The 23809-nt window shown below is 43.0% G+C and overlaps 1 protein-coding gene across 7 annotated transcripts in view; it reads right to left on the bottom strand.

Moving 5' to 3' along the window:
- The window catches only part of NEDD4L (NEDD4 like E3 ubiquitin protein ligase), a 334192-nt gene that overhangs the window by 55048 nt on the left and 255335 nt on the right, over positions 1-23809 (bottom strand). For 3 of the 7 annotated variants that reach the window (XM_054987386.1, XM_054987391.1, XM_054987385.1), the window contains 7 exons: positions 20879-21011; positions 19193-19369; positions 16123-16197; positions 13992-14051; positions 8054-8185; positions 5294-5413; positions 1222-1419 (listed from right to left, as the gene is read on the bottom strand). In XM_054987386.1, coding sequence (XP_054843361.1) covers positions 1222-1419; positions 5294-5413; positions 8054-8185; positions 13992-14051; positions 16123-16197; positions 19193-19369; positions 20879-21011 — 895 coding nt within the window. The remainder of the gene's footprint in view (positions 1-1221; positions 1420-5293; positions 5414-8053; positions 8186-13991; positions 14052-16122; positions 16198-19192; positions 19370-20878; positions 21012-23809) is intronic. The other 4 variants (XM_054987387.1, XM_054987388.1, XM_054987389.1 and 1 more) reach the window with 4 other exon arrangements.

Here is a 23809-nt window from a genome sequence, read left to right as displayed (position 1 = left end):
ATCAGACCACCTCACCCTCTCACCCAGAGCCTGGCCTTGTTTTGTCTCCCCAGGGCCAGGTCTTGTGATCTGGGGGAAACCACCACACCGGCCGTTTTCACACTGCTTACCGGCCACGGAACATGGTGCTGAGCTCCCAGATGACAGCGTCTTCCTGGCGCAATTTTGCATAAGAACGGCCGTTCTAGCAAGAAATCGCGCCAGGAAGACGCTGGCGTTCTGGGAGCTCGGCGCGATGTTCCGTGGCCAGTAAGCAGTGTGAAAATTGTCACCATCACAGAAGGGGTTGAGATTGGCCCTGAGCCTCAAGTTATAAACCCTGAGATGCTTCTGGATCCACTGCTGTACCTGGAACTTTGGACCTCGGTGGTGGCCATGAGCACTTTCCACCACATCCACTGACTGAAAATGTTGATCCACGTTAAGATATGTAGTTCCAAGCTGCGTTTCAGCACAGTTCTAGCAGAATGCAGGGGTCTGCATCCTCATGGAGGTGGGTTATCAAGAACACGTTACAATGGAATCTGCCCTGCCTCCACATCAAAATTCAAAGTGCAAGTTTCGATCTACAGATCACCAAAGGGCTTAAGACGAAAGTACATGCTAATTCTAATACAAGTTGGGTCAAGGTTCCCCTAACCGGACTGCATCCTCCTTGCAGACAGACAGGACATCAGGGAACGGACATTCCCAAGAGTGGGGCTCAGGACTACGGTGCGGAGGTGGGGGCTTCAGCCCTCCCCCTCCTGAACCATTTTCCCAAGCTGAAATGGCCACTGGTGGAAGGGGATATTTGCCCCATGTGGGGCTCCACACATACAGACAGGAACCGTGAACTGACTCATGTCACAGGTAACCTGTAGTTTGGCCCTTAGGCTCTACACTCTTGAAGGACCTGCCTCCCCCCATAAATGTCACAATTACATATTTTCTTCTCTTTTAATACCCAGCAAAGTTCAAACTGGGTAATCTTTTTCTGGCAACGGCGGCCACACACACACCTCCTTATGTCACCTGGCTCATTTCTGTTCAAGGATGTGCTGTCAGTAGATCCTGACTTGATCCTGGAGGGACAAAGATCAGGCCAGACTTCGCTAGCAAAGCGACTGAGAAGGGAAGGCTGAACAGAAAGGCTGACGTCTGTGGCCTCTGAACCCTTTCCCCCTTCCCTGCTTTCTGGCATACAATTCTAGAAAAAAACAGGAGATGAATTCAGCTTACCCATGTTGTGGTCTTTGTGTTATGGTCAATGAAGAAAGGTCTGCCGTTTGGTGCTATTCGCATCTCCCACCCAGGAGGTAAGAAACTTTGAGTTAATTTATGCTGTGGTTTTGGAGAATTGTATGGTGAAGGCTGTGGAGATTGCGGGTTGGAAAGGGTGTCCTTCACAGCTCTTCGCACAGGAGAGTCCTTGGCACCCTGTGAAAAGGAGCGGTGTGTTAAGAATCACAAATGTCACATGATGTCATGGTAAGAGCTATATGGTGTGTAGCATGATCTGTAGAGATCTTTGAGTGGGATACAGGACTGAATGACAAACGTCTTATCACTAGTTTGCTTGGAAATTAGCTATTGGTTCTTGTCTAAGGCACTATGATGCACAAGTGTGCATACACCCATACTTGGTACGTGGTTATGGTGGTCTTTAACCTTAATACAGTTGGGTAGCCTAAACTCTGGACACAACAGATGCACCTCCAAGGGATCAAACCACACACCACCTTTTGCATGGTCCAGGCAGTGGTACTCTCAGAAGGATGCATCACGGCCCTGGATGAAATGCACCACATAGAGCTGAAAGCAATGGAGCATCCGGCTGTCTTTCCTCAAGTACTATAAAACTCCAGTAGATGAATTCAATTTTAACTCAGAAACCAGAAGATGACACAGGGGTGGGTGGGGATAGAGTTTAAAGGAAGCAAAGGTTAGGAAGAGGAGTCCGTGGCACCAATTCCTCCGGGGGCCCAGAATCCTCTCCCCTGCTTTCCTTGCCGTCTCCCAGAAGCCACACAATGGACCATTCATAGATCATAAAAACACTTCGTAGTGGAAGGACAGGTGGGCTAGAGAAGCAAGTGTGGGAAGAAGACTGAGATGTAAGCAGGAATTAGAAATGGAAGCAGAGCGTAAGGAAACCTATCAGCTAGGAAAAGGAACAACACATGCAGGGCCGTATTAACCCATGGCCGGTCCCCTAGGCTTTTAGGTATTTCGGGCCCACTCTGGCACGTCAGTCTTTCACTCCACTACAGCTGGCAGCCTGACGCTGGTACAGCAAGTACTAGACTGCAGTACATAGCCCTATATCCATTTTGAGGGTCTCCTGAAGAATTCTATTCACAATTTTAAAAATATTTTTATTGTGCGAGTAAAGCAAGGAAGGTACATTTTGGTGGTGTAATTGTTCATTATTGTAATATTTGGAAGTGAATAAAATTGTTATTATTTATTAAAATATATAATTTATGGATAATTGTTTTAATATAAGAGACAATTTGTTTCACTTCAATAAGGAAGCAATTAATTATCTTATTAGTAGAGGTTATATAAGAGAATCAATTAATGGTAATTTATATGGGGGTGTGCCTCAGTAAAAAAAATTGATGGGCCCCTAGTCTCTGAAGGGCCCCTAGGCTTCGGCCTAGTCAGTCTTATGAATCATACGGCCCTGAACAGATGGGAGCGAATGCATCACAAGTGTGGACACGAAACATGGCATTCACTTGTGTGTGTGCATTTAAAGCAAGGGCCACAAATGTCACACATCTTGATTGCTTTTATGGATGAGGAGGAAAAAATACATGTGATATAACAGAGAAAGGTAATCTAGCTGTAATGAGGGTTTGTAGCCCTGGGCCCAGGACTTGAAAAAAGAAACCGGGTTATGCATCTCCATGGAGCCAATGTGCCATAATGGTTAGTATGTTGGACTAGGATCTAGGAGAAATGAGTTCAAATTACCACTCTGACACAAAAGCGTGAGGACATGGGGGCTGCTGTCAGTGATGGTGTAATGTCGTTTCTGAGGAAAACGTGGAAGAGACATCACATCTCTCCAGGAAGTGCCAGAAACTCTATGGTAAAATTATACAGCTTTTGGCAATTTTTAGAGAGGAATGATGGCACTTCTGGATTTTCCCTGAAAGTGATGTCACACTGTCACCCAATGGCATTTTTAAAAGAGTATTTTCTCTTGGGAGCCAGGGGTGGTGCTAAGCAACCTTATGGTTGACCTTGGGCCTGTTGCTCTCTTTCAACTTAACCTACGTCATGTTGCTGTGAGTACACATTGGGGAGAAAAGTAGGGTATATATAAACAAAGAAACAAACACAATATGGCTGTTATTGTGTCTACATTGAAATATTCCCAGCAGACTGTTATTTAGATTTATTTAGATTGCTATTTAATAATTAATTCAAGTAGCTGATAGATTAAACTGTGGGTTTTGTATATCGCTGACACAATTTGCTGACATGTTTTTTCCATTCCAATTTATTGCAGTCATCAACACACCTTGAAACATAATATTCAGTTTAAATTATTATTTAGTTTCAGGATTTGGTGCCTTGACTCTCCGTCCTCATACAGTTTCAAGGACTGCTACAGTTTCAATTTCTGTTTAATTAATGGCGATTGGTAATTTAGGCAAGTTCCAAATACTTAATTACAAACTAATAAACATCCAGTGCTTCTCCCCCTCTCCTCCCTAGCTAACACAACTTTAATTTAGTTTAAAAAAACTTAAGGATGCAACTCTAAAATACAATTTCTGGGAAATAAGTCCTATGCAACTGAGTGCTTAGGGTCACATTGGAAGAACGTTTTCTTCAGCTGATAAATAGAAAAAAAACCTGTAAGTGATATTTGCTAGTTGGATAAGGAGGTAATCTTTTTTTTCTAATATGCCTCTAGGGTTTTAGAGCCTTGTGATGGTCAAGGTTGCCTGTTCTTATCAGATCGCAGAAGCTAAGCAGAGTCACATCTCAGCAGCCTTTGGATAGGAGACCATCAAGTCAGGGCAGAGTTGCTGCACATAGGCAGGCAATGGGAAACCACCTCTGAACATCCCTTGCCTTGAAAACCTTGTGGGGTCACCATAGGTTGGCTGCAACTTGACAGCACACATGTACACACACACACACACACACACAAACAATTTCTCTGAAATGAATGCACATCTTGTGAAAGAAAATAGGAAGAAAGCACAACGCAGCAGCGGAAGGGCTGATTTAGGCAGCAATAAGCTTCCATATGGGAGTCTGAAGAACATATGCCTTTCTACAAGGGGAGTTCATCGCACTCTCTTAAGGGAACTTCTTTTTGATGGGAAAATTATTCCCCCACACAAGCAAAAGTTTTCAACAAGACAGAGCAATCTCTTACATAGAAACGGAAGCATTTCACATTGGAGATGCCCAGCTTGCTGTTTACACCCAAGAGGCCTAAGTTTATAGACAGCTGGGCTTGAAATGTTCAATTTCCTTCCTTCGTCTTAACACATGTACGTGTGCACGCGCACACACACACAGACACAAACATCCAAGTAAAACGTTTGCAATGAACATTATTGATCCCACAATTGTGGCTTTAGCTTCATAAACCAAACTAAAAAGAATAAATTCTACTGAAAACAGAAATCCAAGTTAAACTATTAAATTTGAAATGTGTTGTTTTCTTGTCTGACTGCATGCCCACCCTTGGACCAGTGCATGTCTCCCCCCTCCCTTCCCACCCACTGGAAACACAACTCCAGCTTTAAGAATATTTCTAAAGCAATGCCCTTACAAGATTTGAAATAAAGATGGCGACACATCCATTACAAATGCATGTGGAGGGTGAAAGATTATAAACTGGAAAGAGGACAGGATAACAATCTTACAAGCTCAAGCATGAGATCTGGGAAGAATAAAGCATCGTCATGGGTCAAAATAAAGCATCATTATCAAGAGAGGCATGACTTTTATGAAGCAAGAAGGAAGGTCTGCAAACAGGGCTGGTCCCCAAGTATTTTGTTGACCCTCTTGGACCCAGCAGGGGGCACCATGGATGCAAGAAGGGATGCCCGTCACTGACCAGACCACTGATGGCTGGCAGTGAGTCATCTCCTGCAGAGCACTGGTGCCCTTCTCGTGGTTCACCAATTATCCCTTGTGTGCCTTGGACGGAGAACACGGCCCTGCTTGCAAAAGAACACTATGCCAGCCAGAAAATGGAAATGAAGGTGCGGAGGAATGGAAAGCTGAAAGGAATGGAAATCTAGGAAGAAGGCGAGCCTTGCTTGTTGTTTCTCACCTCGAGTGGCGCAGATAATGTTACTGTGGGAGTACTGAGGCTACGAGGCCGTCTTATCTGGGGCTCACTTAGGTGGTTGTTACTGTTTGACGATGACCCAGTTGCACCATCTTCGGCAAGCTATTTGAGGCAAACACAAGTTAGCGACATGCTTTTCTGTGGCCCTGCTCTGTCATGGTCAAATTGTTCCAAAGGGTACAGTTCAGTGAATTATAAAGCAAGTTAATATTTTCAACACTGGCTGATTCCGCACATGTTGGATAATGCACTTTCAATGCACTTTATCAATTGTTTGAGGTGGATTTTTTGTTCCGCACACAAAAAAATACGTTCCAAATGATCTATAAAGAGGACTGGAAGTGCGTTATCCAACGTGTGCGGAATCACTCACTGTGTGCCTGCCCAGAAACAACAGCCCAAATCTTGCTTTTTAACGACATTCTCAATACATCCCCCCAAAACGTTCGTTTTAGGATGATTGCTTTTTTAAGGGTCAGCGATGAAACATCCACGCTCGATCCATTACTACTTCTACCAAGATCTGCAAAGGCAGAATTAGAACTAGTGTATACATTTACAAGTGAGAAAAGAAGAAATACAAGGGACTCGTACTTCTTCTGTAATGGGTCTACTCAGGGCTTTTTTTCTGGGAAAAGAGGTGGTGGAACTCAGTGGGTTGCCCTCGGAGAAAATGGTCACATGACTGGTGGCCCTGCCCCCTGATCTCCAGACAGAGGGCAGTTTAGATTGCCTTCTGCGCAGCTCAGCGGTGCGGAGGGTGATCTAAACTCCCCTCTGTCTGGAGATCAGGGGGCGGGGCCACCAGCCATGTGACCATTTTCAAGAGGTTCCGGAACTCCGTTCCCCTGTGTTCCCCCTGAAAAAAAGCCCTGGGTCTACTGAATATCAGTAGCTTGTCAGACACCAGGAAGTTATCTATTTGGGATGCTTCCTGGGTTATCAAAGAGTGTGCCAGCGCCCAAACTTTTGCACAAGCTATTTTAATATCTGGCTACACTTTACTTTCCTGGCAGCATCCAACTTCTTCTTGCAGCATCAGCAGAAAAGAAGGAAGTCCTCTCTGGTGGAAGTAGTCAGATGCCGCTGCGAAGTGAGTGGGTAGAAAGGATTCCTCGCAGGCATTTTTATAACTTGCACACGCTATAGCCTCCCAGAGATTTTGGAACACAAAGGCTCAGACACAGGCTCTTGCGTAAATCCAGCCCTCTGTTGAACGAACAGTGTCAACCTCTTGGGAGAGACTCTGTGTGATGCAGCCAATTGCCTAAACATATTTAGGGGTTACATGCAGCTGCCTTACTCTTAGGTCAATCCATCGATGCATGTGGGTCACTACTGTCTACTCTATCAATTGCTCTCTGGGGAGAGAAAAGCTCAGAGACAAACTACAAGAGACGAATGACAGAGGTTGGACACTTGTCAACCTCCCTCAAGTTTTGATGGGAAATGTAGGCAGCTTGGTGGAATGTGGGACAAGTGACAGTTGAAAAGTCCATTGGACAGCAGTCGAAGTGCCAAGCTGCAAGACCGGGATGCCTACATTCCCATCAAAACTTGAGGGAAGCTGACAAGTGTCCAACTAGTGTCAGGCATCACTTGTAGTTTGGCTCTCAGGCAGAGAAAAGCCTTCCTCAATACCAACAAACTGAGGTTCTTTTCACTGGCAATAGCAGGCGTTGAACCTGGCATCTTTTGTGTATGAAAGCATATGCTGTATCACTGAGCCATAGTTCCTACCCCTTGACTAATCCAGGTTGCTTCCTGATTCCTCTATAGGAAGCTGCCACAATATCACATTGGTGCTTTCCTGCCTTAGGTCTAGACAGCTCACACACCATTTCACTTGGTTTCTTTCCTGTTGACTTGTGGCTTAAATTGTTCACCAGCACTTATGCCAAGCACCTGAAACTGGTGTTAGATACTGATGTACAGGAAAGACAGTGGTTAGCCTTAAGCAAGGTACTACTGAACTGTGGTACCAAGGCACATTGATCTGGGAGGGTGGACCACATGGGAAGAGCAAGCGTTCCTGGGACTGGCTTTTTATCTACAATTAATGACAGCCAAACAACAGGATTGGAGCTCAGTACTACCTTAGAGACCAACAGGATTTTCAGAGTGTAAGCTTTCAAGAGTCAGAGCTCCCTTCTTCAGACACAAGTCTAAACTAACGACAGTCAAGGATACACTTGAGTGGATCCGTACTGAAAATTTATGATTTCCTACCAACTGGAGCTTCATTTAGGGCAATGGAAACTGCCAATTGTGTCCTCCTTCATCCAGTTACAACTTAGCACACCATCAGATTGCATTGACACATATATCTCCCTTAATAATAAGGAAATGAAGGGTGGATGTGTGTCACGATGCAGAGTCTGGAACGTATAATAAAATCAATACTGGAGTGTGCCAACCAGCTAAAGCCGATCCTGCATTTGTTGATATGCATTTTTTCAATTAAAATAAATTATTTCCCCCCAAAATAGGTCTTCCCCCAAGAAGAATTTTGATTCTGAAACCTGACAGACAACTGGTCTATCAGGTTTGGTTTTGTTAAATTAGTTTGTTAAATTATATTTTTATGATGTTTTGATGTGTATTTTTTGTTGTAAACCACCCTGAGCCTGTTTGTGGGGAGGGTGGGGTATAAATCAAATCAAATAAACAAATAAATAAATAAACTCTGCAGTGGAAGACTCAAAATGTTCTATTGTTTTCTTCGGAAACCAAGCACTGTACCTGCATGATGGGCCGCGTCCAAGTTGTGGTTCGATTGTTATGATTGACATAATAAGTACGTCCCTTTGCATCTTTCCTTTCTTCCCAGCCCGAAGGTAAGCCCGGTGTAGTGTGTACATAGGCCACTGATGGCTGTTTATGTAAGAAATGACCAGAGCATTATTTTTACATCGGCTTGCCATTTTTACAAAACAAATAGCTGCAGCAGTTCAAGCAGGAGGACGCTGTAGTCTGCTCATCGCTTCCTCGAACGCAGGCTTGCTTTCAGATACATTTGATTTGGTTCCATCCTCTGGAGCACAGCTGCAAAGCTACAGCCACCCCTGGTATGTAAGCTCAGTAAATTGCAAGGCAACTAAATCAACAAGGACTAGAAACACAGTCACATGACAGAAGTCTTTCATTAAAACCCTTGCTGAATTTACTACTGTCTTCATCAAAGAACAAGAACGGCAAAAGTGTAGAAACAGTGTATTGCACGATAGCTACAAGCATCAAGCGCAAACTCTGTTACTGTCATTGACAAGCTTTGCTCTGATAAATCAAGGGTAATTTTTGTTTCTGCTTCCGCAACTGGAAATGTTGATGTGAACCAAACAAAACCAGGAACTGTATGGAGACCTTGTTGGGCTCACTACGTATGCTTCCTATGCTGTTGTGTCCATCACGCTGGGGCACTTGGCTATGAAGAATCGAATCTGAATATGCTTTTGAATAACCAAGAGAGTGACAGCTGTTTAACATCTGGGGTTTAGAGACATTTGAACACACAGGCATTTTGTGCCTTCTTATGAACAAGGCTTCCTCTGTTGGCCATTGAAATATGTCTTAGGTAGTCTTCACACATGACTGTACGTAAGTAGATAATTCTGTATAGAAACAGAATTCTGTGTACCTGGCCCCTTTCGTTTGATCTTTAGAAGGCAGCCGAAGATGGTTTTATGTAGATCAGCATTTGATTAGTTTTTCTACTTGCTGGTAGTTTTAAATTATGATTTTAAATTAAGGTTTGTTTTATGTATTTGTGTGTATGTTGTAAGCTGCCGAGCGCAGAAAGGTAGAAATGTGGATAATAAATGTTTTAAATAAATATAAATACATAAATGGGTGTGATAAATGTACACACACATCTATTTTGCAGCTTGTATGCACAGTGGAAAAGCCAAAGTACTGGGGGAAAAAACCACCAGTTCATGCTGGAAATTCTGTTGAGTCCCACTTTGGTTGCTGAGCATTTCACTGGATCCTGCCTGGTTGCTAAGGTATTTCCCCACAACCACCAGACTTACATTGCAATCCTTAGCAGAGTTGCATCCACCCTTCTAAGCATGGCTTTAGAAACCTGCATAGTTCTCAGCTGGAAATCCCATAAGTCTCCTAGTTTGAACACATGGTATAACAAAATCTGGGAACAACTAATTATGGAAAAAATATCTGATAGAGTGCAACACTGGGAAAGGCCACATCTGCGCAACGAATTTCTATGCAAAATGGAAAACGTTTTCAGATTATCTGTCGAATAAGGAACAAAGCTTCCTTACCAAACGATTATTAATCTGGACTTTTAATTCTACTGGATCAGGCTTTACTTAAATAATCCATTGGAATTACTCTGTATAACTACTTTATTGATCTCAGCTCAAATCTACTGGTGAAAGCAGTTGACAGATGTATGATTGATAATGGCTGTTACGCATCACCTTAGTTGTTCTTGTTCCTGTTATTGTTCTTACTATGTTATGAATGTATTAATAAAAGTTAAAAAAGAAAGATGTAACTCCGATTTTAGTTGCACTGTTAGAAACTGGAATTCTCTGGGCAGAATCTGAAAATAACTAGAATGCTCAGAGACACAATTGTTACAGTACTGTTAAAAATTACAGCTACTATAGCCTGCTATGAGTTTTGCTGGTGATACCAGGATGCCTGGATCAGATGTACTGGACCTTGCTGGGTGAAAACAGAGAAAATCCCACCATCCATAGGAGTGCCTGATGCAATGAATGTGTTAGTGTTGTATCCAAAAAATGGGTTATTATTAATGCAAGGCACTTTCATTCATTGAACAGAACGCAGTTGCTTCCCCTGGTCCCACTGCAGGCCACTGAACCCCCCAAAATGATACCCTATCCTCCAACAGCAGCACTGAGGATCAGTGGGCTGCAGTGGACATCTCTGGCACCAGACAGCTATGATGCCCACCAACCCAGGAAAACCTCTCTAAGCAAGGAGGGGAAGACTTTGATAAGAGCCTCAGGCAATACGTATGCAAGTGGAATTTTGTATGATCCTCTATATAAGGCAGAAAATATTTGAAAACCGTTGCAAAAACAATGGGTTGGATCCAGTCAGCTTTTTAGTTCAGTCTAGTCCAATTCTCCTCCTTACGACAGCCCCTACCCCAGATGGCTATATCCATGTGGGTTTCATGATCCCCAGCACAACCTTCTTGGGAGCCAAAGCGGTCCTTCCCTTACTCATAAGTGGACGATCTAGTTGGATCCTACCCCAAATCGGAAGGAGTTACATTTTCTTCTCAGAAAATATCAAGTTGTTCTAAAATATAATTTGTGAGAAGGACATTCCCTTCATATTAAAGATAGAACAGATGAAGAAGAAGCCAAAAAGGCTGCTTGGGAACAAAATCATATTTATAATAAATCAAGCCACACAGTATTGCGTGAAATCAGTCTGAAAACCAAAGCATGCTATGTGCTGTGGTGGCATCTAACTTTACTGCAACCATAACATTTTGTTCTTGACATAAATTCAGAAAAAAAGCTCCGCTAATATCAAATGTAGGGAGGAGGTTAAAATATTAATGGGAAATACTATTTTAGTAAACTTCAAGGTAAAGTTAAAATGTGTGAGACGACAAAGTGTTTTGCTTTAATATTATAGCCAGCAGTTTGCTGTTTGAGGAACACTCACCTGAATTAATTCTGGCTGCAAAAAACAAGCCCTGTAAAATATCTATTTTGCTTTCTTTGCCGATGTAGAGTTTTAAGTTAATTGAGAAAACACCTTTAGTATCGGTGGAGTTTTGTATCACAATCTTACAAAGCCCCAGCTCTAATATGGCAAGTAAGCTCAAAAAGATAAAACAGCAAACTATATATCATCATTAGTTTTGGCTAAGCGATCAGCAATCAAGGCTTTGGTGGAAAGGATCATAACTTACCAAAGTTGTTAGAACAAGTCCCTGCCTATCTCAAATCAGCTTGAATTAATTTTTAAAACAAGAGTTAGCCAAGAGGCAAAGGCCTTCATGAGTTAGCCATGGTTTAAACATATCAGGATTTTGTGGGACAGAGAAGGTAGATTATGCATGGGATAGAGAAGATAGAGAAAGAAGTATTTTTCTCTCTTTCTCACAATACAAGAACTCGTGGGCACTCAATGAAATTGCTGAGCAGTCAGGTTAGAATGGATAAAAGCAAGTAATTCTTCACTGAAAGGGTGATTAACACATGGAATTCACTGCCTCAGGAGGTGGTGGCAGCTTCAAGCATAGACAGCTTCAAGAAGGGATTGGATAAATATATGGAGCAGAGGTCAGTGGCTATTAGCCACAAGGTATAGATGGAACTCTCTGTCTAGGGTAGTGATGCTCTGTATTCTTGGTGTTGGGGGGGGCAATCAGTGGGAGGGCTTCTAGCGTCCCTTCCCCACTGGCAGACCTCCTGAGGACACCTGGTTTTTGGTCACTGTGTGACATGGTAGCTGATTCCGCACACGTTGGATAATGTACTTCCAATCCTCTTTAGAGATCATTTGGAACCGAATTTTTCGAATGTGAAACAAAAAATCCACTTCCAAATGATAGCCAAAGTGCATTGACAGTGCATTATCCAACGTGTGCGGAATCAGCAGAGTGTTGGACTGGATGGGCCATTGGCCTGATCCAACACGGCTTCTCTTATGTTCTTATGTTGTGTTTGAATTAAGCCCTTAAAATCCTGGCTGTCAAATCTATGGCATAAAATGTACCATACAGAACGAGACAGTCTCATTGTGTAACAGCAGAGGCCAGAAATAACAAAACGGTTAAGAAATAAAGCCATTCTTTGCTATTCAAATAACTGGAACCTTTGTTTCTGACTAGGGCATTTTAAAATGCACAGGATACAAAGACTAAAAACCAATAAGGTCACATTTTCATGGCTATGAAATTAAGCCATCTTATCATCACTCCTTCCCCTGTGCCCTCCAATTATAAAGTGAACCTGCATGAACAAAAAGTCCTTCTGAAATCTGGTGAAAGAAGTGCAACGGAGTAAAGAATGAAAGGGTAGCAAATCCCCGAGTTCACATTGGGCAATCTGAACTCGCTTTTGCAAATTAAGGGCTCCCTTAGTCATAGAACTGAACTTCCTCCTCTGTGGTCCTTCACAAACTCCATACTCATTTTCAGAATACAACTGTGACAGTGCTCATAGAACTGTTTAAAGACATGACTCCTAAAATGTATGATAATATTTTTCAATGCTTAGCTGAAAGATGAAAAGAAGCATATGCCTAGGTAACTGGCAAAGATACACGGAATCCGAACAGTACAAAGAGCGAATTAAAACCTGTAACAGCATGAGTGGGTTTCAGAAAATGCAAGAGAAGGAAAGCATTGCCAATGAAAGGTGAGTAGCTGTGTCAATCGGCAGTAGAACAGCAAGATTTGGGTCCAGTAGCACCTTAAAGACCAATGAGATTTTCCAGAGTATACGCTTTCAAGAGTCAAACTCGCTTTTTCATTGACAATCAAGCTGCTGCCCCATGCTTATGGAGGCTAGCACAGGTCCCATGGACCAATATGGTCATCATCCCCTTTTTAAGGGGCTGAGTTTTTGCTTGCCCGTCTCCAGTCCAGGGAGTGGGTTGTCACTCTCAATTTCTGCTTATTAGCTAGGCTCATATTTACATACGTTGCTTCTTCCAGGTTTTCCCAACCACTTGTGTGGCATGGATTAAAATAAACGGATGACTGAGCAATGAGTCCCACTAGACTTTTCCTCTTCGTCAGCCTTTTCCCTGCACTTCAGCGGTCCTCCAGCTGAACTTGCTAACTAGGCCCTGACTCAATCCTCATCCCACCTTGCTCTGCAACTCTTCAAGTGTTCTGAATTTACACACTCTCATTCTGACAGATCACAGCCAAAGCATGTGACTTTCAATTTCACTTTGAAGTGAACTATGGATTGCGGAGAAAAGATTCTGCCCGAATGTTCGTTCTTCCGCAACAAGAGTCTGCAGATTCTTTTCAGCTGCTTTTATGGGTAGTATTCTAACTCAAGAAGACCGTAAGCCCCCATGTTATGGAACCTGCTGTAGCCTATTTAAGGGCATGGGCGTACAATCTTTTGATTCAAATTTTTAAAATCCCTGAATTTCTCAACATTTCTATTGTTTTTGGTTAACTTAAAGTCAAGATAACAATAACTAGATAGGCCATGGCTTCCCCGAAGTCCACCTCTAGTTTTCAACTAGTTTTCTTTTAGTATAAGGAGTTGAGAAGCACCCAGGAACTAAGAGGATTAATTTAAACCAATCTAATACATTTTAAAAGCAATCTATAGAATTCTACAGGCATCAAGAGCAGGACAGCATTGAGACTCTTTCACAAGTACGGTGCCACAAACACTCCCCCATAACAAGATATCAAAGCCTTATCACCAAAGTGTGGGTGCAAGGGGTGGAGAGGAAAGAAATGTGTGTTCCCACAAACCATGATTTGTGGCTTACATGCTGGGAGGGGGGGCTGAAAGACTCCCCCCCATTAACAGGGAAAGATGAGGTTTCTATACCTCCACAAGCAAACAGTTTCAAGCACAATTTTTCATCCTAGAAAAAGTTCATAATCTGAAGAGAAGACAAGAGAAAAGAAAAGGAACGAGATCCGAACGACAGAGAAGGATATTTTTTGGCTCGATAAAGGCTTTATTACCGTTGACTCTTCACCACCTGTGACTGTTGAAGAACGTGCTCTCCTAGATGGGCCGCTTGGCTGTTGAACAATAATTAATGTTACAATTATGGGGTGATCAGGAATGAAAGGCATGGATTAGTAGCATGTCTTCAGGAAAAGAGGAGAAAAGCCATTTTTAACAGTTTGGTAAAGTACTGAATCAACTTCGCAACAAATAAAGGAGGCCATCGATCGCTGATAACAAGGCCATGTTACTTCTTATAGTAATTCAGTATTATAGGGCCAGAATCTTCTTGATCCTCAATATATCCCATTATCTTTTTTTTCCCAGACAGGTCAAACTGGTACACACAATTTCAGAACAGAGTTTCTTTTGAGCAGAATGATATACAACGAAGAAGCCGAAGTACATAGAAGCTCAGTGTTAAGTATCTTCTTTTGGTTTCCCGCAGGTGCAAAGCCTTGAAAAAGAATACGGATGAAAAGGAAGATGCTAATCTTCATTATTTTCAGTTAATTGCACTTGTCTGGAATTAATTAAATATGCATATCAGGAATAAGAGAGATAGAGAGTGTGCAAGCATATGCAGGGGAAAAGAAGTGGCTGATTGCTAAAAGAAGAAAAGTTACTGAGCGTTTGTTAGCAGAACAGATATCCAGTAGTCCCACGATAATATTTTTGATTTTTGTTGAATTCTGACAGAGTCTGACGTAACTGACATCCAGACAAAAAGCTTTCGAACTAATTCTTTTAACTAGATTCTCATGCAAGCCAACCCTTCCTAATAGCAGATGAAGAAAGGTGTAATGTCATAATCATCCACTGCTGTGTGTTTTATAAAAGGAAAGAGCAGATACTGGGGCCATATTCCAGAGAGCTACTTTCTTGTTATGACTTGACTGTTTCTTTTCTTTTTTAAAGACAACACTTCACGTCCCCAAAATTTGAAAAGCAGTTGCATATTTGTGGGTGGGAGTACAGCAGTTGGTGTGTCCAATTGCAAACCCCTGGTAAGTGCATATAGAGTAAATTGCATTGTTCAGGATCCCCAATGTTTTTTGAGGCTGCAGGTGCCTTTAGAATTTTTAGAGGGAGTCATGAGCACCGTCCAAAATGGTTGCTGTAGCAGGCAGAGCCAAACGTAATACCTTCCCACTTTGCAGCCATACGAAATTCTTTCATTTCAATGAGAGGAGCAAAGAGGAAGCCCTGCCTTACAATGGCTCCTCCCACTTTCTGAATAGAACAGTGGGCACAGGTGCCGTGTTGGAGAATGCTGTCATAGTTCTTTGGGTTATGGCAGAAAACAAGACTAGAACAGGTAACATCTGGTAGAACAGTAGGAGTGCCAAGATATTGTTAGTATGCAAAAACAACACCAAACACCCTCAACCAGGAACCAAAAACCTATCTGGGAAATGATGGCATGTGTTCCCATTTTCCAGTCAAATCATCTCAATAATACTGCTAAATATGCAATTACTTATCTTAATAGCTTGGGTTTAAAAAAAAATCCCGACTAATTCAAGAATTTCTGACTTTTTAAAGTCTGATTTCACTTCTCCTCTTTGATACATTCTCTATAGTACACGGGTGCCCCCAGTCATCTCTTAACTAGCACGTATCTCTTAACAATACACAGCATTAAAGGATTAAACATATCCCATGAAGCCTTCTATACAGGGCTTTTTTTCAGCAGGAATGCGGTGGAACGGAGTTCCGGAACCTCTTGAAAATGGTCACATGGCTGGTGGCCCCGCCCCCTGATCTCCAGACAGAGGGGAGTTTAGATTGTGCGGAGGGTGATCTAAACTCCCCTGTCTGGAGATCAGGGGGTGGGGCCACCAGTCAAGTGACCATTTTCTCCAAGGGCAACTCACTGAGTTCCACCACCTCTTTTCCCAGAAAAAAAGCCCTGCTTCTATGGGGAAAACCCCCAGCCTGAAACCTCATCACTCATTCCAGTCTGTCCCCAGAATACCTTCTCTCCAAAATCTGTCTGCCCGCTTTTACTTGAGGGAACCTTGCCTCTCTAGTCAATGTGTCACTGGAATTGTAACTAAAATAATTTCCACAAGAATGAAATGAAAATAATAGACGATCACCCCTCGTACCATGTAAAGAGAGAGAGAAACACATCCTACTTACCAGTGATAAAAGGGACTGCTCAGCGACTGCTTCTGTTACGCTGCAAGATCTTAACCTTGCTGAGGGATCTCTTTGCTGAAGAAAATAAACACACAAGAAGTGAACCATTAAATTTATTTTATTTTGTGGCATTTCTCCCTGAAAACACGTTTAACTTTGGATATTCTTTCTTCTATTTCTTCAACCCCATCTCACAGTTCCATAAAAACAAAAGACTGTCGTCTGCAAGGCCGTAAGCAGTATGGAGTCCAAAATATCTCATCTTCACATATTAATGTTTTCTCAAAGGGGTCACTTAATTAACAACAACAACAACAACAACAACAACAACAACAACAACAACAACAACAACAACAGTGTTGTTGTTATACAATTGATATTCAGTGTTATATACCGCTCTTTCAGACAGATTAGAGCCACACTCAGAGCGGTAAACAAGGTCAATGTTAGTGTTTAGTGTTATTTCTCTGAGCCCTATGTATGCTAATGTTGTTAAAGCAATTTTCAAAGTAAGGCTTAAACAGTCTTGTTTTCTTGAAGTTGGTCAAAGAGGCATGTTAACTGGAGGAGGTATCAAGGAGACCAGTGTGCGTGCTTTTTTGGGCTGGTTTATGGAGAGCTGCCGTAGCATAGTGGTTAAACGGCTGGGTTGCAAATCCCAGCTGCTACTTTGATTCCCACAACTGCCAGGAACTCTGCAGGTGGCCTTGGATAAGCCACTCCTCTCAGCCCCAGTCCCCCAGCTCTGTCGCTGTGATAATAACACTGACTTTGTTCACCGCTCTGAGTAGGGCACTAATCTGTCCAGAAGGGCAGTATAAAAGCACACTGTTGTCGTTGTTGTTGTTGTTATTTCCAGCTCACCCTCTGGGGAATCACCCACGGGAACGGCCATTGAAACAGGGCTGTATCTATCCAGTAACAGTTAAATAATCTAAGCGTTTTACCTGACAATTGAAGCAATGTGCATATTTGCTCAAGTATTTTAAAGTCATATTTAGGCTCCTTATCTGCTGAATGACAAAAGGCAAGCAGATAATGGATAATGTGTCCCATTAAACTGCGATATGTTCAGCTTCCTGTGTACCAGTCAATGTTTATAATGTTTCCCCCCAATTAAAAGAGTCTGGAGGTGCTGTTATCCCTACTGATTTCATTAGCCTACCCACATTCATCATGGCCTATAAAACAAGCTGAATTTAGAAAACACTGACAGATTGCTCCTAATTACTCAGATCTGATAACAAATTATCTAGTTATACCCTTGCATGGTTGACCCCACAAAGCCCAGCTGCATCAGAATATGAGAATCTAATCAGTTAAAATGTCTCTGAAGTTTAAAAATCCCTTTCATCTGGATACTTATCTACTCGGACAAAAAAGGGACAATTTCCAATTACAGTTTTACATTTTTATCTCAATGATTCGCTTTGAAAAATAGCTGTAGTTTTATACTAGAAAAGCCTACTGCAAATTAGACCTAAAATAGAATGTATTTCTCTCCCAGTTAACTGAAATTTACAAAAAAACAAGGGGGGGGGTTGCCATCAAGACACAGCTGACTTATGGTGACCACAGAGAATTTTCAAGTAAAGAGATATTCAGAGGTGGCTTATATATAGGCCAATTTTAATAATATTTAATCAGAGATAAGTTCTAGTGGATGTAGTTGGATTGCCTTCTTATCAAGTGTGCATAGGAATGCATTTAAATGGCCTGATACTAGACATATTAATTCAGACTAAACTTCCACTGTGGTTCATGGGCTTGCACCCAAGTGTCTAGAGCCGGCCCTACAGCATGACCGAGACTCAAAGCGGCAACCAGCGGACCAGCTGCAGTCGGGGTAGCTGGCCTAGTGTCTGACAACCGAGCTGTGCTGAGGGAGGCTGCCGCTGAGGGAGTCCAGCAGCTGGGGGAGGGCATCTGCACGGAAGCGTGGTGGCACCGATGGCCACCTGAATCAAGTGGATACCACTCTGGCCGGCCACCAGTCCTTAGCCGGGACACCACAGGGCCAGCAACGACTGGCTGCAGCCCCACCACCAATGGGTGGTGTGGAAGCCACACTCACCTCCAGTTCGTGGCAGGCCACTGTTGGTGAGGGACAGGGCCCATGTAGAGCTGGAGGTTGGGACGAGGCAAAAGCCTCCGGCAGGCTGCAAGGGCAGGTTGGGGCAGAGCTGCCTGGCCACCTGTAGCTCAGGTGTTGGGCCTCACCCTGGGGGGCAGGCTCGTGGGGAGTGGGGCAGGGACTATGTTAGGGAGAAGGGAATTTAAAGAAGGCTCAGGACCCAGGCCAGGGAGGAAAGCAGAGGACTGCCCCTGCATGCAAGGGGCAGTCTTTCAGACGGAGGGGAGCTTTCAAGGGGTTTACAGCCCTGGCACCCCACCCACCAGTTCTGAGGTCCTTGGGAGAGCTCTCAGAGGGGAAGGAGACCCACGGCAGCAGCAGCTGACAAGGGGGCTTGGGTCAGGAGCCAGAGAAAGAGGCTAGGAAGCACGGTGCCACCATAGCAGAAGGGAGAGCAGCGGGACCCTCACACTAAGGAAGTGAATATAGGATTACAACCTGAATGGCCCAATTTCAGTGAAAAAAGGGGGGATGTGTACACATATGTACATTCACCCACACATTGGGGTGGATCCTACTCCCCACTCTATTGAGCAAAATCTGAAAACCTTGCTCCAACTTGAGCTTTTTTTCCAACAGAAGGTTGGAAGAAGGTTTCAAACTCTGCTTGGTGAAATGATAGATTAAGGGCAGGATACTCCCGTTTCAGCAAAGCACTTTTGGAGTTCCAACCCTTCCATAAATAAGGAAGCCTAGGCTCTCTAGGAACTGTACATGTGCATCAGAACCTCCCGCAGATGGTTCCAGTATCTTCTAAAGCTGAGCACTTTTAAAGATCCGTTCAAAACATTTCAGTTCTGTGCTGAAGTACCAAGACAACCAACCAACGATCTTAACCTCTGAGCATAAAACGTTCTGAGCTTTCCCCCAAATTCCAGGAATTAGAACAAAGGAGAAAAGTCGAGCACGTTAACCATGTGAAGCAAGGTTCCTTACAATCATGGAGGACAGTTGTTCCCCATTTGAATCAGGAGTCATCTGAAGTCTTCTGTTCAGTTCGTCAGACAGCTCCTGAGGACTGGTCCGAGAGATGGGTGAAGCAGGAGGGGGTGGCAAGGACAGGCTCAAGGAATCTCCACTCGTGTTCACTTCTTCGGAAATTGTTTCCCAAGGCTGATAAGAAAAGTAACTGTGGTAAAGATGCCAAAAAGCAACCTTCTGTGTCTTAAGTCCTTTTGCCCATGATTCCCAAACAGTGTGTCAGGCCTCAGCGGGGCTGCTTATTGAATGGACCAAGGGGAACCAATATGTTTTTTAAACACTCTTGCAACAAGATGAGCATTTGGAAATCAGCTTTGCTTTTAACACACTGTACTGTGGACTTTATATACGGGGGGGGGGGGGGGAACATGCTGACTGATAGCAGCTGCAGATTAGTTAGCATTTAAGAGCCAGAGAAAATGTGTGGAGATTTTGGAACTGGGTGTCATTGGAAATGGAGATAATATTTATGACAAGAGTGATTATGAAATTTCAAAACAATGTCCCACAGTATAGGTTCTTAATGCCAATGAGAACAAGGAGCTGCTACGGAATTTCCCATCATAATTAGTACGCCACTGTACAGATACTTGTATTTATTGATTATTCAAAAGGTAGCTTTTCCTCCAAAGGATGGCATTGTTTTCCATCCAGTGCTCAATTTAATAGCCCTAAAACATACCATGGGCCCATTTGGGAAGCATCTTTTTTTTCCAATTTAATTTGCCCCTACAGGCCGGTCATCATTTCTATCAGCTAACTAGTTTTTGAAGACCCTCAAACCACTATCTGTCTGATCCTATCTCAAAGAAATTATTACTCACAAGAATCCAGAAATCTCAATTGTACAGGAGGAATTGTACAGAAAGAGCAGGGTCTTTACTGCTGTAGCCCCAAAACCAAGGAATGTCCTTTCAAAGTCACTACAATGATTTTTTGATGATACTGGCTGCTATCCAAATAAGGAGATCCAGACAAGAAGATGGCTTCTGTGTGTGTGTGTGTGTGTGTGTGTATCTATATATCTATAGATATATATAGATATGTATATAGATATATATATCTGATCCACACACACACAAACACACACAGAGCTAAGCATGAGAACATGGATGCAGTCTTGCTCTACTATGTTGCTTTCAGTGGGATGTGTCTTTGCATGCATTTAAACATGCATGTTTATCCACAGTGTAGAGCAATGAATCATATCTAAACACTCTTTTAAAGTAGGGCTAGAATTAGAGGCTCGAGAATACAGAACGTAAGCTTTAAAAATAGAGCAGATGGAAATCAAGTCTATGCAGAAGCAAGTCCACTCACAGTGCAATCCTAAACAGAGTTACTCCAGTCTAAGCCCATTGCTTTCAATGGGCTTAGACGAGGATAACTCTGTTTAGGAATGCACTCTGAGTTTAGTAAGGCTAAAGAAGAATGCACATGACGTATCCTAAGTAATCAGATTGTCTATCAAGATCCACCCGCATTAAGACTTCCATCCAATTATCACTAGTAACTTAGTAAAGACAGAAGGCAACTGTCGTTACAATGGGGAGAAAGTTGTTGCTTTGTACAAAATCATTGTATCTTTTGAATTTTGCCTTTGGGGCACATCGGCCTGGAAACTTTAATTCTGGGACGTACTTCTGGCGTCTCTCCGCTGTCCATGGGCTCTGGATCCAAATCCTCGCTGATGTGCCTCCTGGATCGAAATCTTCGGTGGGCCGCTTCTTGATTTATCTGTCTGATGTTGTTGTCAGATTCAGATGCTACATCCCTGAAATGTTGCATTAATAAGACAACAATGAGTTTGGGGTTGCGAAGTATTGACATTATTAGAAGCAGTGCTGCTAAATTATTAGTAATTGCATATACAGGGTCTTCCCTTGTTTATTTGGACTGCATTAATAATGGCACCCAGGGATATGTTATTCCTCTGAATCTCCAGTAAATTAAATATGATCTATCTGTACTGCAAAACAAACAGAAAGCTTGTAGCCAGTCATAAGCCGTTAGCTTCATCAAGGGCAAATTTCAGTGACCTTGATGGCTAACATAAAATAGGAACCAAATCTAGGTATGGTACCTTAAAGATCAGTTCGCACTTGAACACAGTCCTATTAATTGTGGATCAATACTGACTTGAGAAGTGTCATCTCTCAACTGACGCAAGGGGATACTCCAAGCTCTGCTGCTTGTCTAATAACAGAACACTGGGAGAAAAGGATGTGTACATGATTCAGTATGGATCATGTAATTAAGAGCCAGTGTGGTTTAGTAGCTAGAGCAGGGCTTTTTTTCTAGGAAAAGAGGCGGTGGAACTCAGTGGTGGAACTCAGTAGGACCGCACAATGACGTCACTTTGGGTCAGCTGGAACAAGGGGGTAGTTTTTAAAAGTTTAAATCGCCCTTGGTGAAAATGGTCACATGGCCGGTGGCCCCGCCCCTGATCTCCAGACAGAGGGCAATCTCAACTCCCCTCTGTCTGGAGATCAGGGGCGGGGCCACCAGCCATGTGACCATTTGCAAGAGGTACCGGAACTCCGTTCCACCACGTTCCTGCTGAAAAAAAGCCCTGAGCTAGATTATCAGTCTAGCATCTGGGATATCCAGGTGCAAATCTCCAGTCTGCTACAGAAACTTGCTGGGTGTTCAATCACCAACTCTCAGCCTAGCCTACCTCAGAGGGTTGTTGTGAGGATAAAATGTAGAAGGAGGGGATGCTGTAAGCAACTTTGGGTCCCTACTGGGAGGAACTGGGGTATAAATGAAGTAAAATTTAATTTATTATGGCCTCTTAACAGTAAATGGAAGGTTGAATCCAGCTTTTCTGCTGCTGAAAAAGGGAGGAGTATCCTTTGACCTCTAAAGAGGGATGCCAGGGATCATGGGATCTGCAAGTATCTGCAAGCCACATGGTACCAAGGCTATAGTATGCAGGGCAACTGGGTGAGATTGAGTAAAAAAGCCAGCTGGATCCAACCCAGAATCTGCACAAGTAAAATGGAAGCCACCTGACAGTCTTTTCCTGGGCATTCCCCTTTTTCTCCTAAGGCGGAAAAAACTAAAGATAGAAATAGTGGTTTCTGGGCTTACAACTACTTAATGCAAATGTATGGAGAAGGTTGCTAGACTGCAGCAAAATTACTGATGTTTTAATTTATGGACATGGGGAAGGAAGGACCAAAGAGTTGGACAACATTGTCACAATTTATGAGATGTGGCTCAAATGCCAATACCATGTTTCTTCCTGACCCAAGTGAACAAGAAACAGGAGTTCAATGGCAGAGAACATCCTATGCATGCAGAAGGTCCTAGGTTTGACCTTGACATTGCTAGTTAAAGGATCTTAGCTAGCTGGGGAAAGACTTCTGCCTGGCACCACTATGATCCACTGACATTGGAATAGAAGGAGAGCATTCACATGTTCTTTGAAGAAGGGAACTCTATCAATGTTCTGCTCATTCTCTAGCACAAACTCGCCTCTCTGCACTTAAAACCATACCACAGCTTAACACATAAACTTCTTGTTTCCTGTTGCATTACATACAGACTGTTCTCATAAATACTAGCAGAAGAGGCAAGCCAGGATAAAAGAAGAGCTGAGACTGACAAACCATGTGGCATAAGTGAATATAAATTCATATGCAAAACAAAACAAGCAACTCTCCTGCAGTATCACTCTGGAAAGAAAAAAAAAAGAGTTGCGTGTCCAAAAAAGTAAAGCAAAAAAAAGAAATAAATCTGAATATTAAACATGATGTCAGCGGAGCTTATAACCCATTCAATTATGTGTGACATTTAAAGTAAAGCTTTCCATATTTTTAGAAGGGTAATCAAAAGAAATGCTGAACTGAGACATGAAAAGAACTCTTATCATGGGGATAAGAGGATTACATAAATTACAAGTTCAGATACTTCAATGACATATAAAGGAGTCGTGACATCACTTATGTTTAATGAGAAAGCCGCCTCAGTTACCCGTCAGACTCAGTTCAGTCACAAAGCCAAACTGGTTCAAATAAACTAACAAATTAGTTTGAAAAAATGACCATGGGCTGCTCCACTAACTCTGGATAGTTAGGGGTTGTCAAGCCAGGATTTGAACCCACGATTTGAAGTTGGTTTATTAACCACGGTTACCCCCAACTATAGTTTCAAGTGACTCATGAACACAGACGTCTTGGCTAAGTCCTGCGTTGTTCTCCTGTGACACTCATACAGCACTTTCTGGCCACGGAGACACATGGCCAGAGCAAAGGAGATGAAGACAGCCTTTGTTGCAGCAACAAGACACTGAGTGATTTGTAAGTGAGCCTAACTCTGCTTTTGAAAATTTACTGCGGTTAGCGCTGCCAGTCCCCTGGTGGGCAAGGGATCTCCTGCTCCTAGCCTCTGCCTCCCTCTGCCACTCATCTGGCCAGTGGGGGGGAAAGTCTCCAAGGAATGGGCCCAGGAGGCAACAAACTTCCTGGGCCATCAAGCAGCGGTCACGCTCCCCTACATCCCAAATATCATAGCAAAGACAGGGGGGTAAGAGCGGGGCTCATTTTGAGGGGGAATGTGCCGGAACAC

Source organism: Eublepharis macularius, chromosome 8, assembly GCF_028583425.1.
Source record: "Eublepharis macularius isolate TG4126 chromosome 8, MPM_Emac_v1.0, whole genome shotgun sequence".
In the NCBI taxonomy this organism is placed as follows: Eukaryota; Metazoa; Chordata; class Lepidosauria; order Squamata; family Eublepharidae; genus Eublepharis; species Eublepharis macularius.
Note: the sequence above shows the minus strand (reverse complement) of the source record. Positions and strands in the feature narration are given on the sequence as shown.